At 35.7% G+C, this 16,922-nt stretch overlaps 1 protein-coding gene across 3 annotated transcripts in view; it reads right to left on the bottom strand.

Annotated features, from left to right (window-relative positions):
- The window catches only part of NTN4 (netrin 4), a 111,618-nt gene that overhangs the window by 44,446 nt on the left and 50,250 nt on the right, over positions 1-16,922 (bottom strand). For all 3 annotated transcript variants that reach the window (XM_046646467.1, XM_046646465.1, XM_046646466.1), the window contains exon 4: positions 1,594-1,720. In XM_046646467.1, the coding sequence (XP_046502423.1) occupies positions 1,594-1,720 (127 nt within the window). The remainder of the gene's footprint in view (positions 1-1,593; positions 1,721-16,922) is intronic.

The raw sequence follows: 16,922 nt of genomic DNA, 5'->3' as shown, positions 1-16,922 counted from the left end.
GCAACCGGGGTTGACATTTATTTTGGAAAGCCTATTTGAGTAGCCACCAGCTTTTTTTTCTCTTTAATGGTAACACTTCACTATTTCCATTCTTGCTACTTCCCAAGGGCCAATGTCATCACGGTGGGTCCCCTGACCTTGCTTAGAAAACCCTAGTTGTCAGGCGCTATTTGAAAATGACAATTCGTATTGCAGATACAGGTCTGAATTCATGTTCACTAATGAGCCTGGAAGGAAACTTCTGATGGACAAGGGTCAGTAACTTGGCAGGTATATTGATTTACCTTTCATGAAGTACTGTTCCTCAGCTATTGTTGTACTGGTGAGTACAAGGTAGTTTCCTACAGAAGCCTCGGTTTTCTTATAGAAGAGACCTGCAGTATTTCTTATGTAACAGTTCTCAAAGGCATTTCTAATATTATCAGTCAATAGCACCAAGTGACAAGTCCCTGTGTTCTAAATGTATTCACACATGCAGCTGGTTTCTGTGGAAAGGGTCAGAGTGGCACTCTAGGAATTTAGGAAAAATTCTTCAGATTCTCTCGATGAGTGATTTAGAATAAGAATCTGGACTTTTTTGTGGAGGTCAACTGTATTCGAAAATGTTTGTGCTATTGTTTTCATTGTTTCCTTGATGTGTTATGATATTTTCACCAGATTCATAATCTTTAAAAAGCATATTATAAGATAATTTAAAATTTATGCTTAGAGGAAATCCTTTACATTTCCTAGAAACTGAAATAAATCAGTTATGATTCCAAATTATGTATGGGAACTGACTTCTCACAATTTTACCCACAGTACTTGCCTTTCAACCCTTGTAAGATTGAAGTTTGTGAGTGTAAACATTGTTATGGGCATGTGTATTTCTCTGAACATTTTGAAAAACAAAGAAAAAAACAACTCACGTTCCCATATTTTTTTACCCTTCTATCTAATCTCCAACCTCAAACCCAAAGTTAGCCCTGGTAACGCACTCTCGTTCTCCACTAACTGGCTTCATTTCAAATCTAATTTGTCATTTCAAGTATAAGTGAAAAGACATGCATTACGGCATTATGGAAAAAAGCATTTAATTTGGAGTCTGAAGACTAGGGATCAAGTCTGGACTCTATCATTTACTAACTTTGGCAAGTTGCTTAATCTTACTGAGCCTCAGTTTCCTGATCTTTAAAATAGCCTTAACACCACCACTTTATAAGGTTGTTTTGAGAACTGAATTCAAGACAGCTATTTTCATGATTATAATTCACTATCTTAGCTACAAGGGTAATTACACACCATAATCCTCCGTTGCTCTTGTGTCTAGCCATGTTTTCATTATGTCAAATTCTCAAGGAGGGCGCTTAGTCTCACAAAGTGTCCCAGCAAATGGGCAACACATTCTTGGCAAAGCAGTCACATTGGCAACTTTGCAAGCAGCAATTCTTTCCAATGATTGAAGTCAGAGTGGGCAGTGATATGGGCTATGTTTTTGTATGTTACAATGTCTGTCACCCACCACTTTATACCGTGTTTCTAGAGACAACAAGGAGTCCACAGATAAGTTTAGTTTACAAAGAAGGCTTTGAGGCTGGTGGGCTTGGTACTTACTTCTGCACTCTTTAGGAGCCCCTGTTCTGCCATCAGCTGCCTCCCAGGGGCGGTCATTGTACAACGGTGCACAATGTTGGCAGTGGGTGCCTGCTGTGTTGTGCTTACACATACACTTTCCATGGACCTACAAACAAAAAGAAGAGCTATGAGTGCAAATGATACTAGAGAAGAACCTTCCCCACAATCTCATCTCATTGGTTGGCCTTAGCCATATGACATTCATTCACTTTTCTGAAGAAGTTTGCCATCAAGATGAGAGATCCTTTCTTTATTTTGTCTTGTGATTAATTTAAAAACTTAAGGGGCCAGCCTGGTGGTGCATCGGTTAAATGTGCACGTTCTGCTTTGGAGACCTGGGGTTCGTGGTTCGGATCCCGGGTGCGGACACGGCACTGCTTGGCAAGCCATGCTGTGGCAGGCGTCCCACATATAAAGTAGAGGAAGATGGGCACGGATGTTAGCTCAGGGCCAGCTTTCCTCAGCAAAAAGAGGAGGATTGGCAGCTGTTAGCTCAGGGCTAATCTTCCTAAAAAAACACTTAAGTAATATATTTTCCTGGCTATAGGATATATCACCCTAATGAGCAATTCTGAGCTACTGGCTAGGTATTATCCTAAAATTTTAATGCCTCTGAATTTTTTAATTCTTTACACAATAAAACATCTTCACTATAGAAAATATAGAAATCAGTAATCCCATCACAAAGTGATGTTATCAACATTTGAAGCATATACTTCCAGTACTTTAAAAGTATAATTATATTTAAAAATTTTTTTCACATAACAATATATTGAGAACATCTTTTCATTTCATTAAATATTCTTAAACAGCACACATTTTAATGGCTCCCTTGTATGACATACAATTTATTTGACCAATCACCTATTTTGGGTTAGTTCAGCTTTAAATATTTTTACATATTATATTTTAATTCTTTAATGAATATCCCTGTAGCTAACTATTTGTGTACATATTTATTTATTTGGAACGTGTTTTGTAGAAGTAAAATTTAACAATCAAAATATGTATATTTTTAAGGCTTTGAATACATTTTGTCATAATGACTGGGCATTTTCTTTTAATCCCACAATTCAGAGTAGTTGAGGGTTTATTAAAACATTTCTCACAGGGAGGAATACTTTAGCATAATTCTCTGGGATCTGAGAGTTTTATGAGAATTTTAATATTTTTTGTATTATCTCACTGATAATTTCTAAAAATTAATATTTTGGGTCATCTGGAATACTTCCTAATAACTAAATATTGCCATGAATTCCAGTACCAAGATGCATTTATTGACATTGAGGTCATGTTCTTACAAATGAAAGTTTTGCAAAGTAGCTCAGAATGGGGTTCCCAAATTTGGATCTATAAGATGTTTTGTTTTCTTTTCTTGAGAAACAATGTTAAAGGTAACTCAGCATAAAGGTAATAAATTATATCAACCAGGCAACAATATTTAATAAATATCTACTGGAGAGAGTCACTATGTTAGGCAATATTTGACATACAAAGCATTACAAAACATAATTTCTGTCTTTAAGAAAAGTATAATTTAGGCGGAGAAAAAGAATTACATAGAAAAAAATTACAGATAAACAAGACAATAAGTACCTAAGGAAAAAAATGATGTTGGAAATCAAAAGATGCAGAAATCAACACAGGTCGGCCGTTGTGGAGAGCTTTATGAGAGAGGTTGGGTTTTGAGCTAGTCCTTGAAGATGGACAGTATTTCTGAGAGACGGAAGGGAAGAGACTTTCCAGGAAGAGGAAAGAAAATTAGCCAAGGTGAGGAGCTAGGAGGCTAGGGAGAATCTGCGAACAAAGTTTATTTCAATACATCTAAAATATTTTGACTGCAATGATAAAGGAACTACTAAAAATTACACAGATTTATAGAGTAGCCAGAATCAAAACGAGTCCCTAGTTTAATAAACCTGGAAATAGTCACATCAGTAGATTGGTGTACTATGTTGACCTAATTTAACTCGAGAGTAAGTTGTGTCATCTTACCCAGGAGCCCCTTTCTCTTTTCATCCTCTAGGTATATATGTCTTTGGCTCCACTGGTAGAGCACTCTGGAAATAGCCTATGCATTATCCAAGTGTGTCACATGACTACTACGGACCTTGTGCTCACGTCATGCTCAAGTGCAGGAATTAACAGGGCTTGGAGGACTGCAGCCTACTTGTGAATGAATCCCATGAGATTTAAGAGTTACAACCTGGAAAATTTCATAAATAATGATTTTGGTGTCCATCTTGCTAAATTTCATTTCTGTGTATTATAAGGTTTTTGTGCTTAATGAAAATTAATTATAGAAGATTTTTAGTTCCCAGGGATTAGTAAAGATACAGATTTTTTTTATTGAGGTTATGATAGTTTAAAAACTTGTAAAATTTCAGTTGTACATTATTATTTGTCAGTCATATTATAGGTGCACCACTTCACCCTTTGTGCCCATCCCCCACCTCACTTTCCCCTGGTAACCACTAATCTGTTTTCTTTGTCCATGTGTTTATCTTCCACATATGAGTGGACTCATACAGAGTTTGTCTTTCTCTATCTGGCTTATTTCACTTAACATAATACCCTCAAGCTCCAACCATGTTGTTGTGAATGGGATGATTTTATCCTTTTTTATGGCTGAGTAGTATTCCATTACGTGTGTGTGTGTGTGTGTGTGTGTGTGTGTGTGTGTGTGTGTGTATGTGTGTGTGTACACACCAAAGATACAGATTTTCTTCAGAGAGTGGAACTGGCTCCTTTGAGAATGATGATGTTGCAAAAACTTTTGTTAATTTTCTTTATAGAAATTCAACAAATATTATAGATTCAGTTTATTGGTTTGGTCTTGAAACACCTAAATGTGAGTTGAATTATAGTTACCTATTTTCTTGGACTTTGTTTTGTGACTATTTCTGCCAGGAGCTGTTTATACGTAAAGTCTCCTGGAGTTTACTATTACATCTCCAATCACACATTCAGGCAAGTTCTGAGGACAAATTTGCACTTAAATTTGGAGGTCTGCAGGAATTCAATTTCTACTGCTCTATAAGAGTGAGATCTTTTCATCCTAGCTCCTGGGTATCTGATTTTTCATATATTCTGGTAGAAATGTTCTAGTCCTACTGCTTTTATTAAATCTTTTAAATTCAACATTCCTTATCATCATAAAAAAAACTAGAAACTCTTTATCAAATAACTTCTGCATGGTAAGATTCTTTAAAGGATCTCAGTAAAAGCTGGATGATTTTTTGTTTACTTGTAGTACTAGGTGCTGATTTCAAACAAAATGGGGTCTTTGGGAAAATTGATTGAATAAGAAAAACCTTCCAGAGTTGAAGAGTTTAGTGAAGTGAAGGCATACTTATGTAGCTGACAGAAGTTGGCAGCATCATGGAGATTAGTGGGAAAAGTAGTTTTTTAATTGTCTAAACTCTACAACTTGTAAAAAAAAAAAAGTACAAAATATCTAGAATACAAATAATTTGATAATATTAGAGTCAGAATTCCTAGAATAAAGCATCCCTAATCCATCACTGCTATTAAGGGGATTATAGGGAACATTATCTGGGGAGGACATTTGAGAAAATGTTAAGTCTAATGTAAATATGGTAGAGACCAATGTCAACCAATGCTATCTGTATAAAACTTCCAAGTATAGTCCCTGAGGTTGTGCCTTGAAGAGTGCATAGGATTTTCCTTAGGGAGCAGACAAGAAGAACAGAACCCCAAAGGAACATTCTGGGAATAGTCAATAAATAAACCAGAGAGTATGTGTTGGAGAGGTAGCTTCTGTCCAGATCATGGAACACATTAAACATCAGCTTAAGGATGCTGGAATTTATCCTTTATGTACTGAAGATCCATTGAAGATTTTCAAGTAAGGAAATGATTGAAAAGGTATATTAAATACACCTTCTTTTCTTCTCTTTTAAAATATTTCTTGCTACCTCACTCCTATCTTGTCTGTTATGTTCTTTCTTCCCTTCCCCCCTTTACTGTTTCTTTTCTATGTTTTTTTTAACCCCAGTTTATGCTTTCCAATAGCCAGTGGCATCCACATGAGTTTTCTGATAATATTCAGAATTTTAAAAGATTGTTAATTCTCATTTCATTGGCTTTTTGCATCCTTTCTACTTTTTAACAACCATTTATTGAATACTATATAAAGACAGATGCTGTGAAGTATTGTTAGTTTTCTTTAGAGCAATTAAACTCTCAATTTATCAGGTTTGGTCTTGGAATGCCCAAGGTCTATAAGTAATTTCACCCAACTCATAGGTTAGCCCTGGCTCACAAATTCCAGGCCTCAGGAGGCCACAGACATTTAGGGAACCTCATCAAACATTCACGCGTATCACAAGATAATGAGGACAGGTCAATTCCCTCTGGAGTGAGGATTTCAGAGCATTCCCTTGTTCCCACACGCTGAGAATTGGGATGAACCTCCCAGGGTCTGAAAGATGCCAGCCCAGCAAATTTTTCTGCACACAGGAAGATTCAAGGAGCTGTCATTTTGAGAATTACCAAAAATAGCTGTAAATCATTATCTAGACCATTTGAAACAAGAAATCCTTCCTCAGCGATGCAACTGTCACTGTTCAAGCTTGAAAGATCACCCACTATTTGATGCTCGTGAAAAATGTGCAAGGAAAACTAGGTCTTCATTGAAAAAATTTTTAAAAAATAGAAAAAGGAAACTCTACTAACAAGTTAAACATAGCTCTTGTTTGGTACACAAACATGAACTAGACAAGGAGCAGGAAAATGGGCTTACGTACTTAAGGCTTAGTTGAGGAAGAGTGGTGTCTGCCTGTCTAATTGGAAAACAAGAAATCTGCTTTAACAACAACTCTTTCACTCCTAATTATCCAAGAGGTACACCTTGGTATTTTGGATATTTTTTGAGTTTCGTAATCCCCTCTATCATACTAAGTGTACTTCATTCTGTAATGTCAAAGTTTTTTCCTACCTGGATCTAATATTATTTATTTGTTTATTTATTTGCAATTCATTTTTACTTATCTTTATCTTACAGGGAGGGACTTATACAAACTTTGTATCAGTAATTTAAGGAATTCCTGGAACAGCATGCTCATTGATAGCTGGGCACTTTGGTGACAAATATTATATATTAGAGCCAAATACACATGGAACAGAAAATACCATTTCTTCTTATTTGAGGAATCTAGGTGGGGGGAAAAATGAGGAAATTATCACCTTTCAAATCTGTCATTGGAAAATACACAGGTCTTGACTAGAAAAGCTGCTTTTTTGTCATTCCTTTTGGGGCAGAAGGTCTTCTAGTAGTCGGAATCCATGGAGTTGAGGAAATTGGTCATGGCAGGAAGTTGTAAGAATCTGGTCATTGACAGCGTCCAGCACATGGGCTGGACAATCACTTATCAAGATGTAGAATATTTAAACATTCAATGGAACATTGGCTTTGACAACTTTTAGAGTCCTTCTGGTCTCAAGGTTCTACGATTCTAAGGCCTGCTTCTCTGTGTTGTGAATACTGCTTGGTTGTAGGCAACTATCTTTTCTGAGCGAGCAGGGAAGACTAATATGACTGAGTCCTATTGTCATCTCACCAGTGCAGGATGTTTCCAGATCATCTGACAAGGGAGAGCTAGCAGAATCTCTCTCTTTTCTTGCAGGCACTACCTGATGTGGCCCAAATGAAAAAGTAAATACATGTTAATAGATAATTTCTGAAGACGGACTTGCGTTTGTTGATATTGACTATAACTAAACTAAAATAAGTTCTATTCTTTCTGATTTTTCCCTACTGTTTTCTTCCTCCTTACTGCATTTTTCCTATGGCTGGTGACTATAGACATCATAAACTAAATATCATTCTAGCTCCTGCCTTCCACATAAAGGTATACCTCATCTTCTAGCAATGCTCTCCACAGTCACCATCATGGAATTACCAAAGCAAAAATCGCTCTGATTAATGCTTTGGAGGACTCACATTTACTGAACTCTTTAGGAATGTCTGATAAAATTCCCAACTGCTTTCCAACAAAGAGAGGAACTGTTGTTCATAGCCTACTAAAAATTATAATGAAAGTTAGTGGGGAAAAAAGAGATTTTACAGCTAAGTATTCAGAAATTCTTGAATATCATAAATTAAGTAATTTCTTTGTGCTATTATTGTTTACATAGAAATGATTTTATTTTCATTCTTTACCATTCAACTTTAAATTCTAATGTAAAGTGAATATTCTTTCATACCGTCATTGGAACTTGAAAAAATGTTTGTGAAAAGCAGACACAAACAGTGCCTAGTCCATGAACCAAAGGAAAATGCCCACTTAAAGGCAGCTGCAGCAATTCACAGACCTCCATTTAGCTACGATAAATGATTTATAAAGTGGAACAGCAATTTAAAACAAAATGTAAAGGCAAAAACTGATTAATTTCTAAAGAGACAGTATGTCCCTTTTAAAGAAAAGGATTAACTTCTAAAAGAATGAACTTCTTATGCATGAAAAGAGATAAATTCTAATAATAGAGCTAGCCTGTTAGAACCTGCTCCTCTTACGCAGGACAAAAACACACACAACAATGCTACAGCACAAACCTTTGAATAGAAAGCATTGTGAGGAAAACATGTCTTTTCATTAAGGAATAAAATATGCCTTTTCCCCATTAAAGGTTTGCATGTTTTAATTTAACAGAAGAAGTGGGAGTTCTAGGGTGAATATGAAGCATAATAATTGAGTTTGGTGGAAAAGGGGGCTTGAAATGTACTGTCAGAATGGGACAAAATAAGTTGAAGTTTGAGTGTTTCAAACCCTTGCCCAATCACATATATAGCAAGAAGGCAAGCAATTGAAAACTTCTACAATCTATTCTAGAGAAAACAGCCCCTGTAGGAAAGCACGGGCAATAAGACAAAGATAGGTAGAGAGCAGAAACAATTATTGTTAAAGAATGAAAACTGGCCGTTATGCAGAGACTTCTCTCTTCCCAGCTAGACTGCTGCCTGAAATTCTTTCTGTAGAGATTCATTCCTTGAGCTCCTGAATGGTGTTTTAGGTTCAGGAGTTCCCCACAAAAATGCAGTTACCCTCCGAAGGGGCAAGTCCTTAAATTATTAGCAACAAACATATCAGCAGGGATTATAACCATCTGTTCTCAATGCTAGAAGTGGACTCAGAGTTGCCTAGAAGAAGAAGTGCCTTCCTGATGGAGGGAAAAGGCATGTCTTAAGGAGAGAGGGAAGGAGCCAAAGACAAACTGTGCCTACTTCACTACTTTGCCAAGAACCTTGCTCTGGCTGACAGCCCTGGAAAAAAGCATGAATGGAGCCAATGCAAATTTCATAAGAAAACTGCCTTTAGTACGCTGTATGGTGATCGCCTATTTATTGGCCTCTCCACTAGATTGTAAGCTCTGGTAGAGGAGAAACAGTGGCTTAAACTTCTTAGAATCCCTAGTAACTGGCATATAATAGGGTTTCAATCAATGTGTGTTCATTCTCTTCGTTCAGCCAATATATATTTAATGGAGCACTGAGAACCTTAGTTATTGAGTTTAGTTTCATTTTAAAAACTTGCCAACAAAGCAGGGTGCTAATTATGCATTTGAAGTGGGAACAGGATACTTTCAATTGTTTGTCACAAAGCAGTATTTGGGGTAGAGTAGAATTGAGACATTCAGCTGTCCAGGGTGCTTCCTAAAAGGGGTATACTGGCTTACCCCTGGGCAAGGGCTGTTGGTAAATATGTTCTTATGTGTAGTGGTCATCTATGGTTGTCCTGGGAGGCCCACTGTAAGTCCAAGGAACATGGGTTAGTCATGGAGGGAAGTGGAAATAATAACAATAATGATGATGATGATAAATAATAACAATAATAGTAGTAGCTAATATTGAGTACACTTATTACATACCAGGCACTGTTCTAGGCATTGTACAAATATTAACTCATTGGATTTGCACAAGAACCCTATAAAGTAAGCATAATCATTATTGCCATTTCACAAAGGAGGGAACCGAAGCCCAAAGAGTTTAATTAATTTGCCTAAGATCACAAAGCCACTAAGTGGTGGAGCTATTTGAATTTTGTCAGTCTGACTCCAGATTCACAATCTTAACCCCTAAACTATGCTATCATAAGACCCTGGGGAGTAGGATTTTTGAGGGATCTGCTTAGGCCAAGTCTCTTCAGGGTGTCACCTAAATAAAATAGGTGTGTCCCAAGCCAACTCATCCTTGAAGAACTCTTCAGGACAAAGGTTGGTTTGGACCCAAAGTGAGCCATTTTTAGGTGTTCTGTTCTTGAGTGGATTATTCTCTCAATAATAAGAGTTATCATCCCGCCTCTCTGGGAGGAGCCTAGCAGTTTTGAAGATAATTGACAACAGGAAGATTGGCCCTCATTTCCCACACCTGGCATGAATAAGTTCAGGGCGTGTAGGGGTAGAGAATCCTTCTAGATTCTCACTGATTCAGTGTAAAACCTATCTGTGCCCTGAAACTTCCCATGCCTCCTTGGGGCATTTCTGGGCACTGTGAGCATTAACAAGTCTTACTCATCGGAAACTCCAGTGAATAAACTTACAAACGGAGATGATAACAGGAATGTAAATGAACTCTGATTAAAGATTTGCTCTTTGTGAACGTACCTCCTTTATGTTATTTACTCTTCCTATTAGATATGATCTGGGAAAGATAGTAATATCATGTATTGTGATGACTTTTACAGGCAGTCTTAATTTAGTTTATGAAGAATGGTAAGTGAAAACACAGTGCATAACACCTAAAGATTCAGGGAGATTTCTAGATTCAAGTTGCTGGCTTATTTCCATTTTTTCATGTACAAAATTTTTTATGCCCCAAGGCTTTCATTTATGCCTAAATGGCAGTTTATTTGCGCCATTCTGCATGCTATTTACCATAAGAAGTCAGGAGCTGAAGGAGCATTCGGAAGCATGCATATACACACACACAATTTCCAAACGCTACCAAATCTGTGTACTTTGAATTGTGGGCATCAAGTCCAAGATTGCTTAAAGATGTGGTTCAGCAGATCTTCGTTTTGTAGTATTACAGCTAGAACTAAGAACGAAAATCAAGTTTTCTGGTTTATCTTTCAACATACATCATGGCCCCTTTTGTGAAAATTAGATGACCAGTCAAAACCAAACCAAAACAAAGCAAAACAAACCCTCAAACCCACTCATCAGCAGAAGGGAAGGCAGAAACTGCTCCAGGGCTGAGAAAAGCATAAATTGGGCCTTTCAAATCAGTTGTAAAACACTTTTGAGTTTAAAAATATTAATAAAATAACCTCACTTAAAAAGTCAAATGAGAGAAGGTTTTAAAATATATTATTGGCTCAGCATGTTTTTTGTTAGTGAGCACTATAGCTTAAATTTTAGGTTCTTGAGTAATTTTAGGTAGGATTCTCTTATCCTTCAGAGTAATGATTTCCTAGAACAAAGCAAATCTCTTTCTTTTCATGAGTTCAAGAAGAGAGACTACTTTTATTTATAACCATGGGTGTAAGAGGTTCAAATGTAGCATTTCTTGAAAAACCACATTATCAGAATATCCTTTCTTTGCATAGCTCCTTAATTAACAAATAATATTTTTCCTGTTGAGAAAAATCGTGAAAGACTTTGAAATGCCCTCCTTCCCCCCCAAGAAGATGACTGAGTGTTCTGGACTATCTCTGCTTTTTATTGTCACTCAACTATTTTACAGCTCTGTAGATTGTAGAAAATTATTAATAATGCAAATAATTCTTGTCCAGAGAAATGCAAACCAGTTGTGTCTTGTAGAATGCAGTTGATCATTGCCCTTCTTACTGACCTGTTGTGCATCTATTTGTCCATATATTTCAACATGCTTTATTTGCCTATGTATGTGTGTTCTTTGAATTTTCCTTTGAACCAGTTGTAATGTCTTACTGGTCCCTTATTAATTGAGTTAAATAAAATTGTTGACATGTGTTCATTTTATATCTGTGTGAAGATCATGACTTTACCCTTTAAAAATTTATCCTTTACCACTGGCATTTCTCATCCTCCACATGTTACCTAGAGTTCTCCTATCAAGACTACTTGAGGATGTACTTCCAAAAGGAAAATTTCAACATGCTTTATATAGCTAAATGAGTCTTGAATGTCTTATATTTTCACAAGATTAATTCTACTAGCCTCCTCTTTTCAGTATCATCAGGCACTTTATCTCTCTTGTGGGGACTGTAATAAATATTTCTGCCAAAACAATGCAAATAACATTGAATTAAAAAATTGTAATGCCCAGGAGGCTTATGAAGATTACATTTAGATAAGATCATACTATTACCAACTTAAGAGAATTTTCTTTTCCTCCCATTACTTCATTGCATAGTTTATGTGGTCTTTGTTTCCAGTGGATTTCAAGAATTATTTCTGACTATTGGGCTTTTTTTTTTTCCTTAGATTTTATTTTCTTTCCTTTTTCTCCCCAAAGCCCCCAGTACATAGTTGTATATTCTTCGTTGTGGGTCCTTCCAGTTGTGGCATGTGGGACACTGCCTCAGCGTGGCTTGATGAGCAGTGCCATGTCCGCGCCCAGGATTCAAACCAACAAAACACTGGGCCACCTGCAGCGGAGCGCGTGAACTTAACCACTTGGCCACGGGGCCAGCCCCCTGACTATTGGGCTTTTAAAAACAGCATCTGTCCAATAGATATATTTATTTAGCTGAATCCTGCAAGCGAATAGAGTTAGGTTACACACACAATTTGGTTTCAGATTTGAATGTATATAATGGCAATAAAGTAAGGCTCTGACTTAAAGATGTTTATTTCAGTGTATCTAAGGCTTCCTTAATTTATAATATCAAATTAGCTTTTTTCTCCTCTATAGTAGCCACAATTTCTCCAGCCGCAAGATACAGAGCCAGAGAAGATTGACCAATATCATTAGAGTCTTGCTGCACTTCTTGCTTATAGGCAGACTTTGAGTTTCCTATAATGCTATACAAGGAAACTAATCTCAGTATACAGCTAAGTAATTTGAAACTCCTTTCAAGCCGAATTGCTATCTGGTCACTGTGTTGAGTCACTAGGACATCTACTAGCTAGCCATTTGACCCATTCCATCTCTATTCTTCATTCAATCTCAGTTAAGTCTTATTTTCATAATTTCACTTTGCACTTGTCTTTTTTGTACTTAAACTTTTCCGAGGTCACAACGCAAAGCAGTGGAAGAACAGGGAATAGAACTCCCAAGAGAGTCCAAAAATATTAGAGGCTACATCTTAGAACAGTGATGTCATCAGAAGGATTTTTTTTTCCTTCCCACAAACACCTAAAATAACTTTTTATAATAAAATCTCTGATGACTAGTATGACTAATTAGTTATATATATATACATGTAATGACTAGGGAAAAAGGGATCATATCAATTTCAATTTCTTAGTACCTATTTAATTTTAATAATTTTAGAAAGAACTAGCAACAGTGGAATTAACAATACATAACTTCTAATATGCTGTCAAAACCAGTAACACAAACTATCGAGTAAGAACGCAGGAAAATGAGTGAAGGCAAAAACTAGTAGAACTCATTTTGTAAGCAACTTATCTGTCAAGCAGCATTTGACACGAGAATGAGGGTTTTGTGGGGTTTTGTTCAACGTCTTTTAGGATTTAGATGGGTTTTTATAACTAGTTGGGGGCCAGGTAAATGCTATTAGAAATGCTGTGGGGGATTATTAAGTACTTTTCACCCCATTGACGTTCATGTGCTCAATGCGTTCACATAGCTTCTGGTTATTTTAAAGGAAAATTCCTTGTCACAGACTATTCTGCATTCTCTTACAAGGTTTTTTTTTTTTTTTAAATTTATTCTAGTTCACATTTCCCACTGTTTTCCTTCTCCCTTGACAGCTCTGTTTGACTGTCACTCAGAATTCTATACAGTGCCGAGGGTGTTACAAAAGTTGACTTGTTTAAGATAAATGAGCCCCTGATTGCAGTACAAGAAGCCAGTTGCTAGGGCATGTTTTCTTCCATAGTCTTTTGTTTTGAATTAAATCATTCAGATGCTTCTTTTCTTATCGAAAAATTGTTCGTTTCTAGGTGAATCTCTTAAAATATCGTCTTCATTATTGAGTATGCTCATATGGAAGATCAAGGTGGAAATACTGATTTATTAAAAACTTACACTTGTTTGGCAACTCTATCTGAATGCAGAGTCATTAAGAAATCTGTGATCATCTGTATACGTCCAGAAACAACAGCTACAGCTATTGAAAGAATTGTTTTTCTTCAATACCTATCCATCCCAAACTATTGCTTTTTAAAACAGACAGCTTAATGATTGAGACTTGAAAAGAAATATATTGATTCTGTAAAATTTCTCTACAACCAGCCATGGGTTTTTCATTCGTTTGTTTTTTAGCTATTGATTTTTTCTCATTGAGATTATATTCATGTAACATAAAATTCATCAGTTTTACTATTTTAAAGCATACAATTCAGTGATTTTTAGTATGTTCAAAAAGTTGTGCAACCATTACCACCATCTAATTCCAGAGCATCTTCATTCCCTTAAAAGAAACCTTGTGCCCATTAAGCAGTAACTCCCCATTCTTCCCCGAGCTCCAACCCCTGACTATGACTAACTTACTTTGTCTTTATGGATTTGCCTATTCTGGACATTTCATATAAAAAGAATAATATAATATGTGGTCTTTTTTGTCTGGCTTCTTTCACTTAGCATAATGTTTCCAAGGTTCATTCGTGTTGGAGCATGTATCAGGACTACATTCCTTTTCATGGTTGGATAATATTTCATCGTATTGATATATCATTCCTCAGTTGATGGACATTGGGTTGTTTCTACTTTTTGGCTGTTATGAATAATGAATAATGTTGCTATGAACATTCCTCTACAAGGTTTTGTGCAGACATATATTTTCAATTCACTTGGGTATATACTGAGGACAAGAATTGCTGGGTCACATGGTAACTCTCTGTTAAACTTTTTGAGGAACTTTTGGACTATTTTCCACAGGAGCAGTACCATTTTACATTCCCACCAGCAATATATGAGGGTACCAATTTCTTAATTTCATTTTCGAATTGTTCATTCCCAGCCTACAGAAATACAACCAATTTTTGTATATTGATCTTGTGCTCTGCAACTTTGCTGAACTTGTTCATCAGCAATAATAGTTTGTGTGTGTGTGTGTGTGTGTGTATTCTTAAGGGTTTTCTAAACGCAAGATCATGTCATCTGTGAGTACAGAAAGTTTTATTTCTTGCTTCCAATCTAGATGCTTTTATTTCTTTTTCTTGCCTAATTGCCCTGTCTAAGACTGCTAGTACAATACTGAATAGATGTGGTGATAGCAGACCTCCCTGCTTTATTCCTGATCTTAGGGGGAAAGCGTTCAGTCTTCCACCATTACGTATGATGTTCAACGTGGGGTTTTCACAGGCGCCCTTTATCATGTTGAGTAAGTTCCCTTCTATACTTAGTTTGTTGAGCGTTTTTTCTTTTTAATTAAGAAAGGATGTTGGATTTTGTCAAAAACTTTTTCTGTATCCATTGAGATGGTCATGTTGCTTTTATCCTTCATTTTATTATTATGGTGTTAACATTGGCTGATTTTCTGATATTCAACTGACTTGGAATTTTAAAATATATAGTCACCTAGCTTTTTACTAGAATAAAATTTTATAGCCAAGAATATACCACTCTTCTCTATCCTTATTAGGGAAGTATAACTGCTCCTTCTAATAGTTGGAAAAAAATAGTGCATCCATCATGGCTGGGTTAGCAATGTCTAGACAAAAATATTTTAAGGTTTTATTTTGACTAAAAAGCAAAATTAAACTTCCATAGTACGAAGGTTTTGAGGGATTTGAAAAAAAATCTTTTTGTAGATGTAGTACAATAAATTAAGTGGAAATACAGTATTATTTATTATCTTGAGGGATAGCTGATGTATTAAGGAAGATTATCTCTTAATATTTATAACTTTCACCATTCTGCTTTTCAATTTGTGTAAGATGGCTACACGAGGTATTGAAATATTGTAAAAAAGCTATTTGTTATAAGATACCTTTGTGCTATAGAAGCTCTTTGGTCTCTGAGCAAGTTTGATTGGAATAATTTATTCCCGAAGGTTGAACATTTTAAACTTCATAATGATCTATTATTTAATATCTAAAACACAGAAAGCTTTCCTAGATATGTACTGCATGAAAACAGTTTAATTTCCTGGCAAAGCCATCCAATCCACCATAATCCGAGGAAACTGAAGAAATAATGTAAGTGGAATGAATTCACACATCTCTTGTGACATCAGGTCCTTTAGCAACAAAAATGTAACATGTAGCATAAAATTAATTTAGTGGCATATGTTTAGTTACTTTATAAATGTTTTGGTTGCTATTTTAATTATAAACCAAGTGTTTTGTGGTTGCACTGTTAAAGTTTTTTATATTAAGAAAAAAAGAAATAAATTAAGGTTGGAATGGCATTTTAAAACTGAAATTCAATATATACGAAATAGAAATGAATTTCTACTATAATTTTTTCTGTTCAACTCAGTAAATCACATTAAAAAGTTCCAAAAGATTTTATGTCACTCATACCCTGAAAAATATTTTAAGAAAAACAATGGCAACATCAGGACTGATACCACTATGTGTTTCTTCTTAGCCTCAATTTTCAGAAATCCAATAATTGAAAAGAAGTACTGAAGATAAGTCAGTTATTCTCCAAAGAAATGTGACGCTGGGTCAAAGGTGGAATAATCAGTCTTACTCTCCTAGTATTTGTACCATTACATTTATTTATGAAGCATGTGTGAAGGTATTTTCTTTCCTCTAATGTGACGTTAAAATATATTATTAGTCTTTATCTTACTGCTTTAATAAGACCACAATAATCATCACAGTGAAAAAAACAAGCACCTTAATGTACATGAAACTCTACTGAAGATTTCTTAGTTTCTTTTCTTAGCATTATGTGGATAAATGTGACAAAGAGGGAATAAATTTTGGAATTAGAGAGATAGGGTTCCTAATCCCTGCTCTCAATAATCTTGGGCATGTTCCTTAATAACAAGACATAGTTTCCTACCTATAAAATAAGGTATAAAAAAAAAAAAAAACCCAGCCCCATATATTTGTTTGAGGATTAAAAGAGAAAATATGCAGGTGAGTGACAGAGTCAATCAAGAATCTTCATTAATATTAATATTATTATCTGAAAGGAATCTCTTATTTTAAAAATGCCATTAATTCATTCATTCATATATTGATGCAGGATTTTTTAACCTGTTATATGTTAGACATTG

The sequence above is a fragment of the Equus quagga genome, chromosome 19 (genome assembly GCF_021613505.1).
Source record: "Equus quagga isolate Etosha38 chromosome 19, UCLA_HA_Equagga_1.0, whole genome shotgun sequence".
Lineage (NCBI taxonomy): Eukaryota > Metazoa > Chordata > Mammalia > Perissodactyla > Equidae > Equus > Equus quagga.
This window is presented reverse-complemented; position numbering and strand designations above follow the sequence as displayed.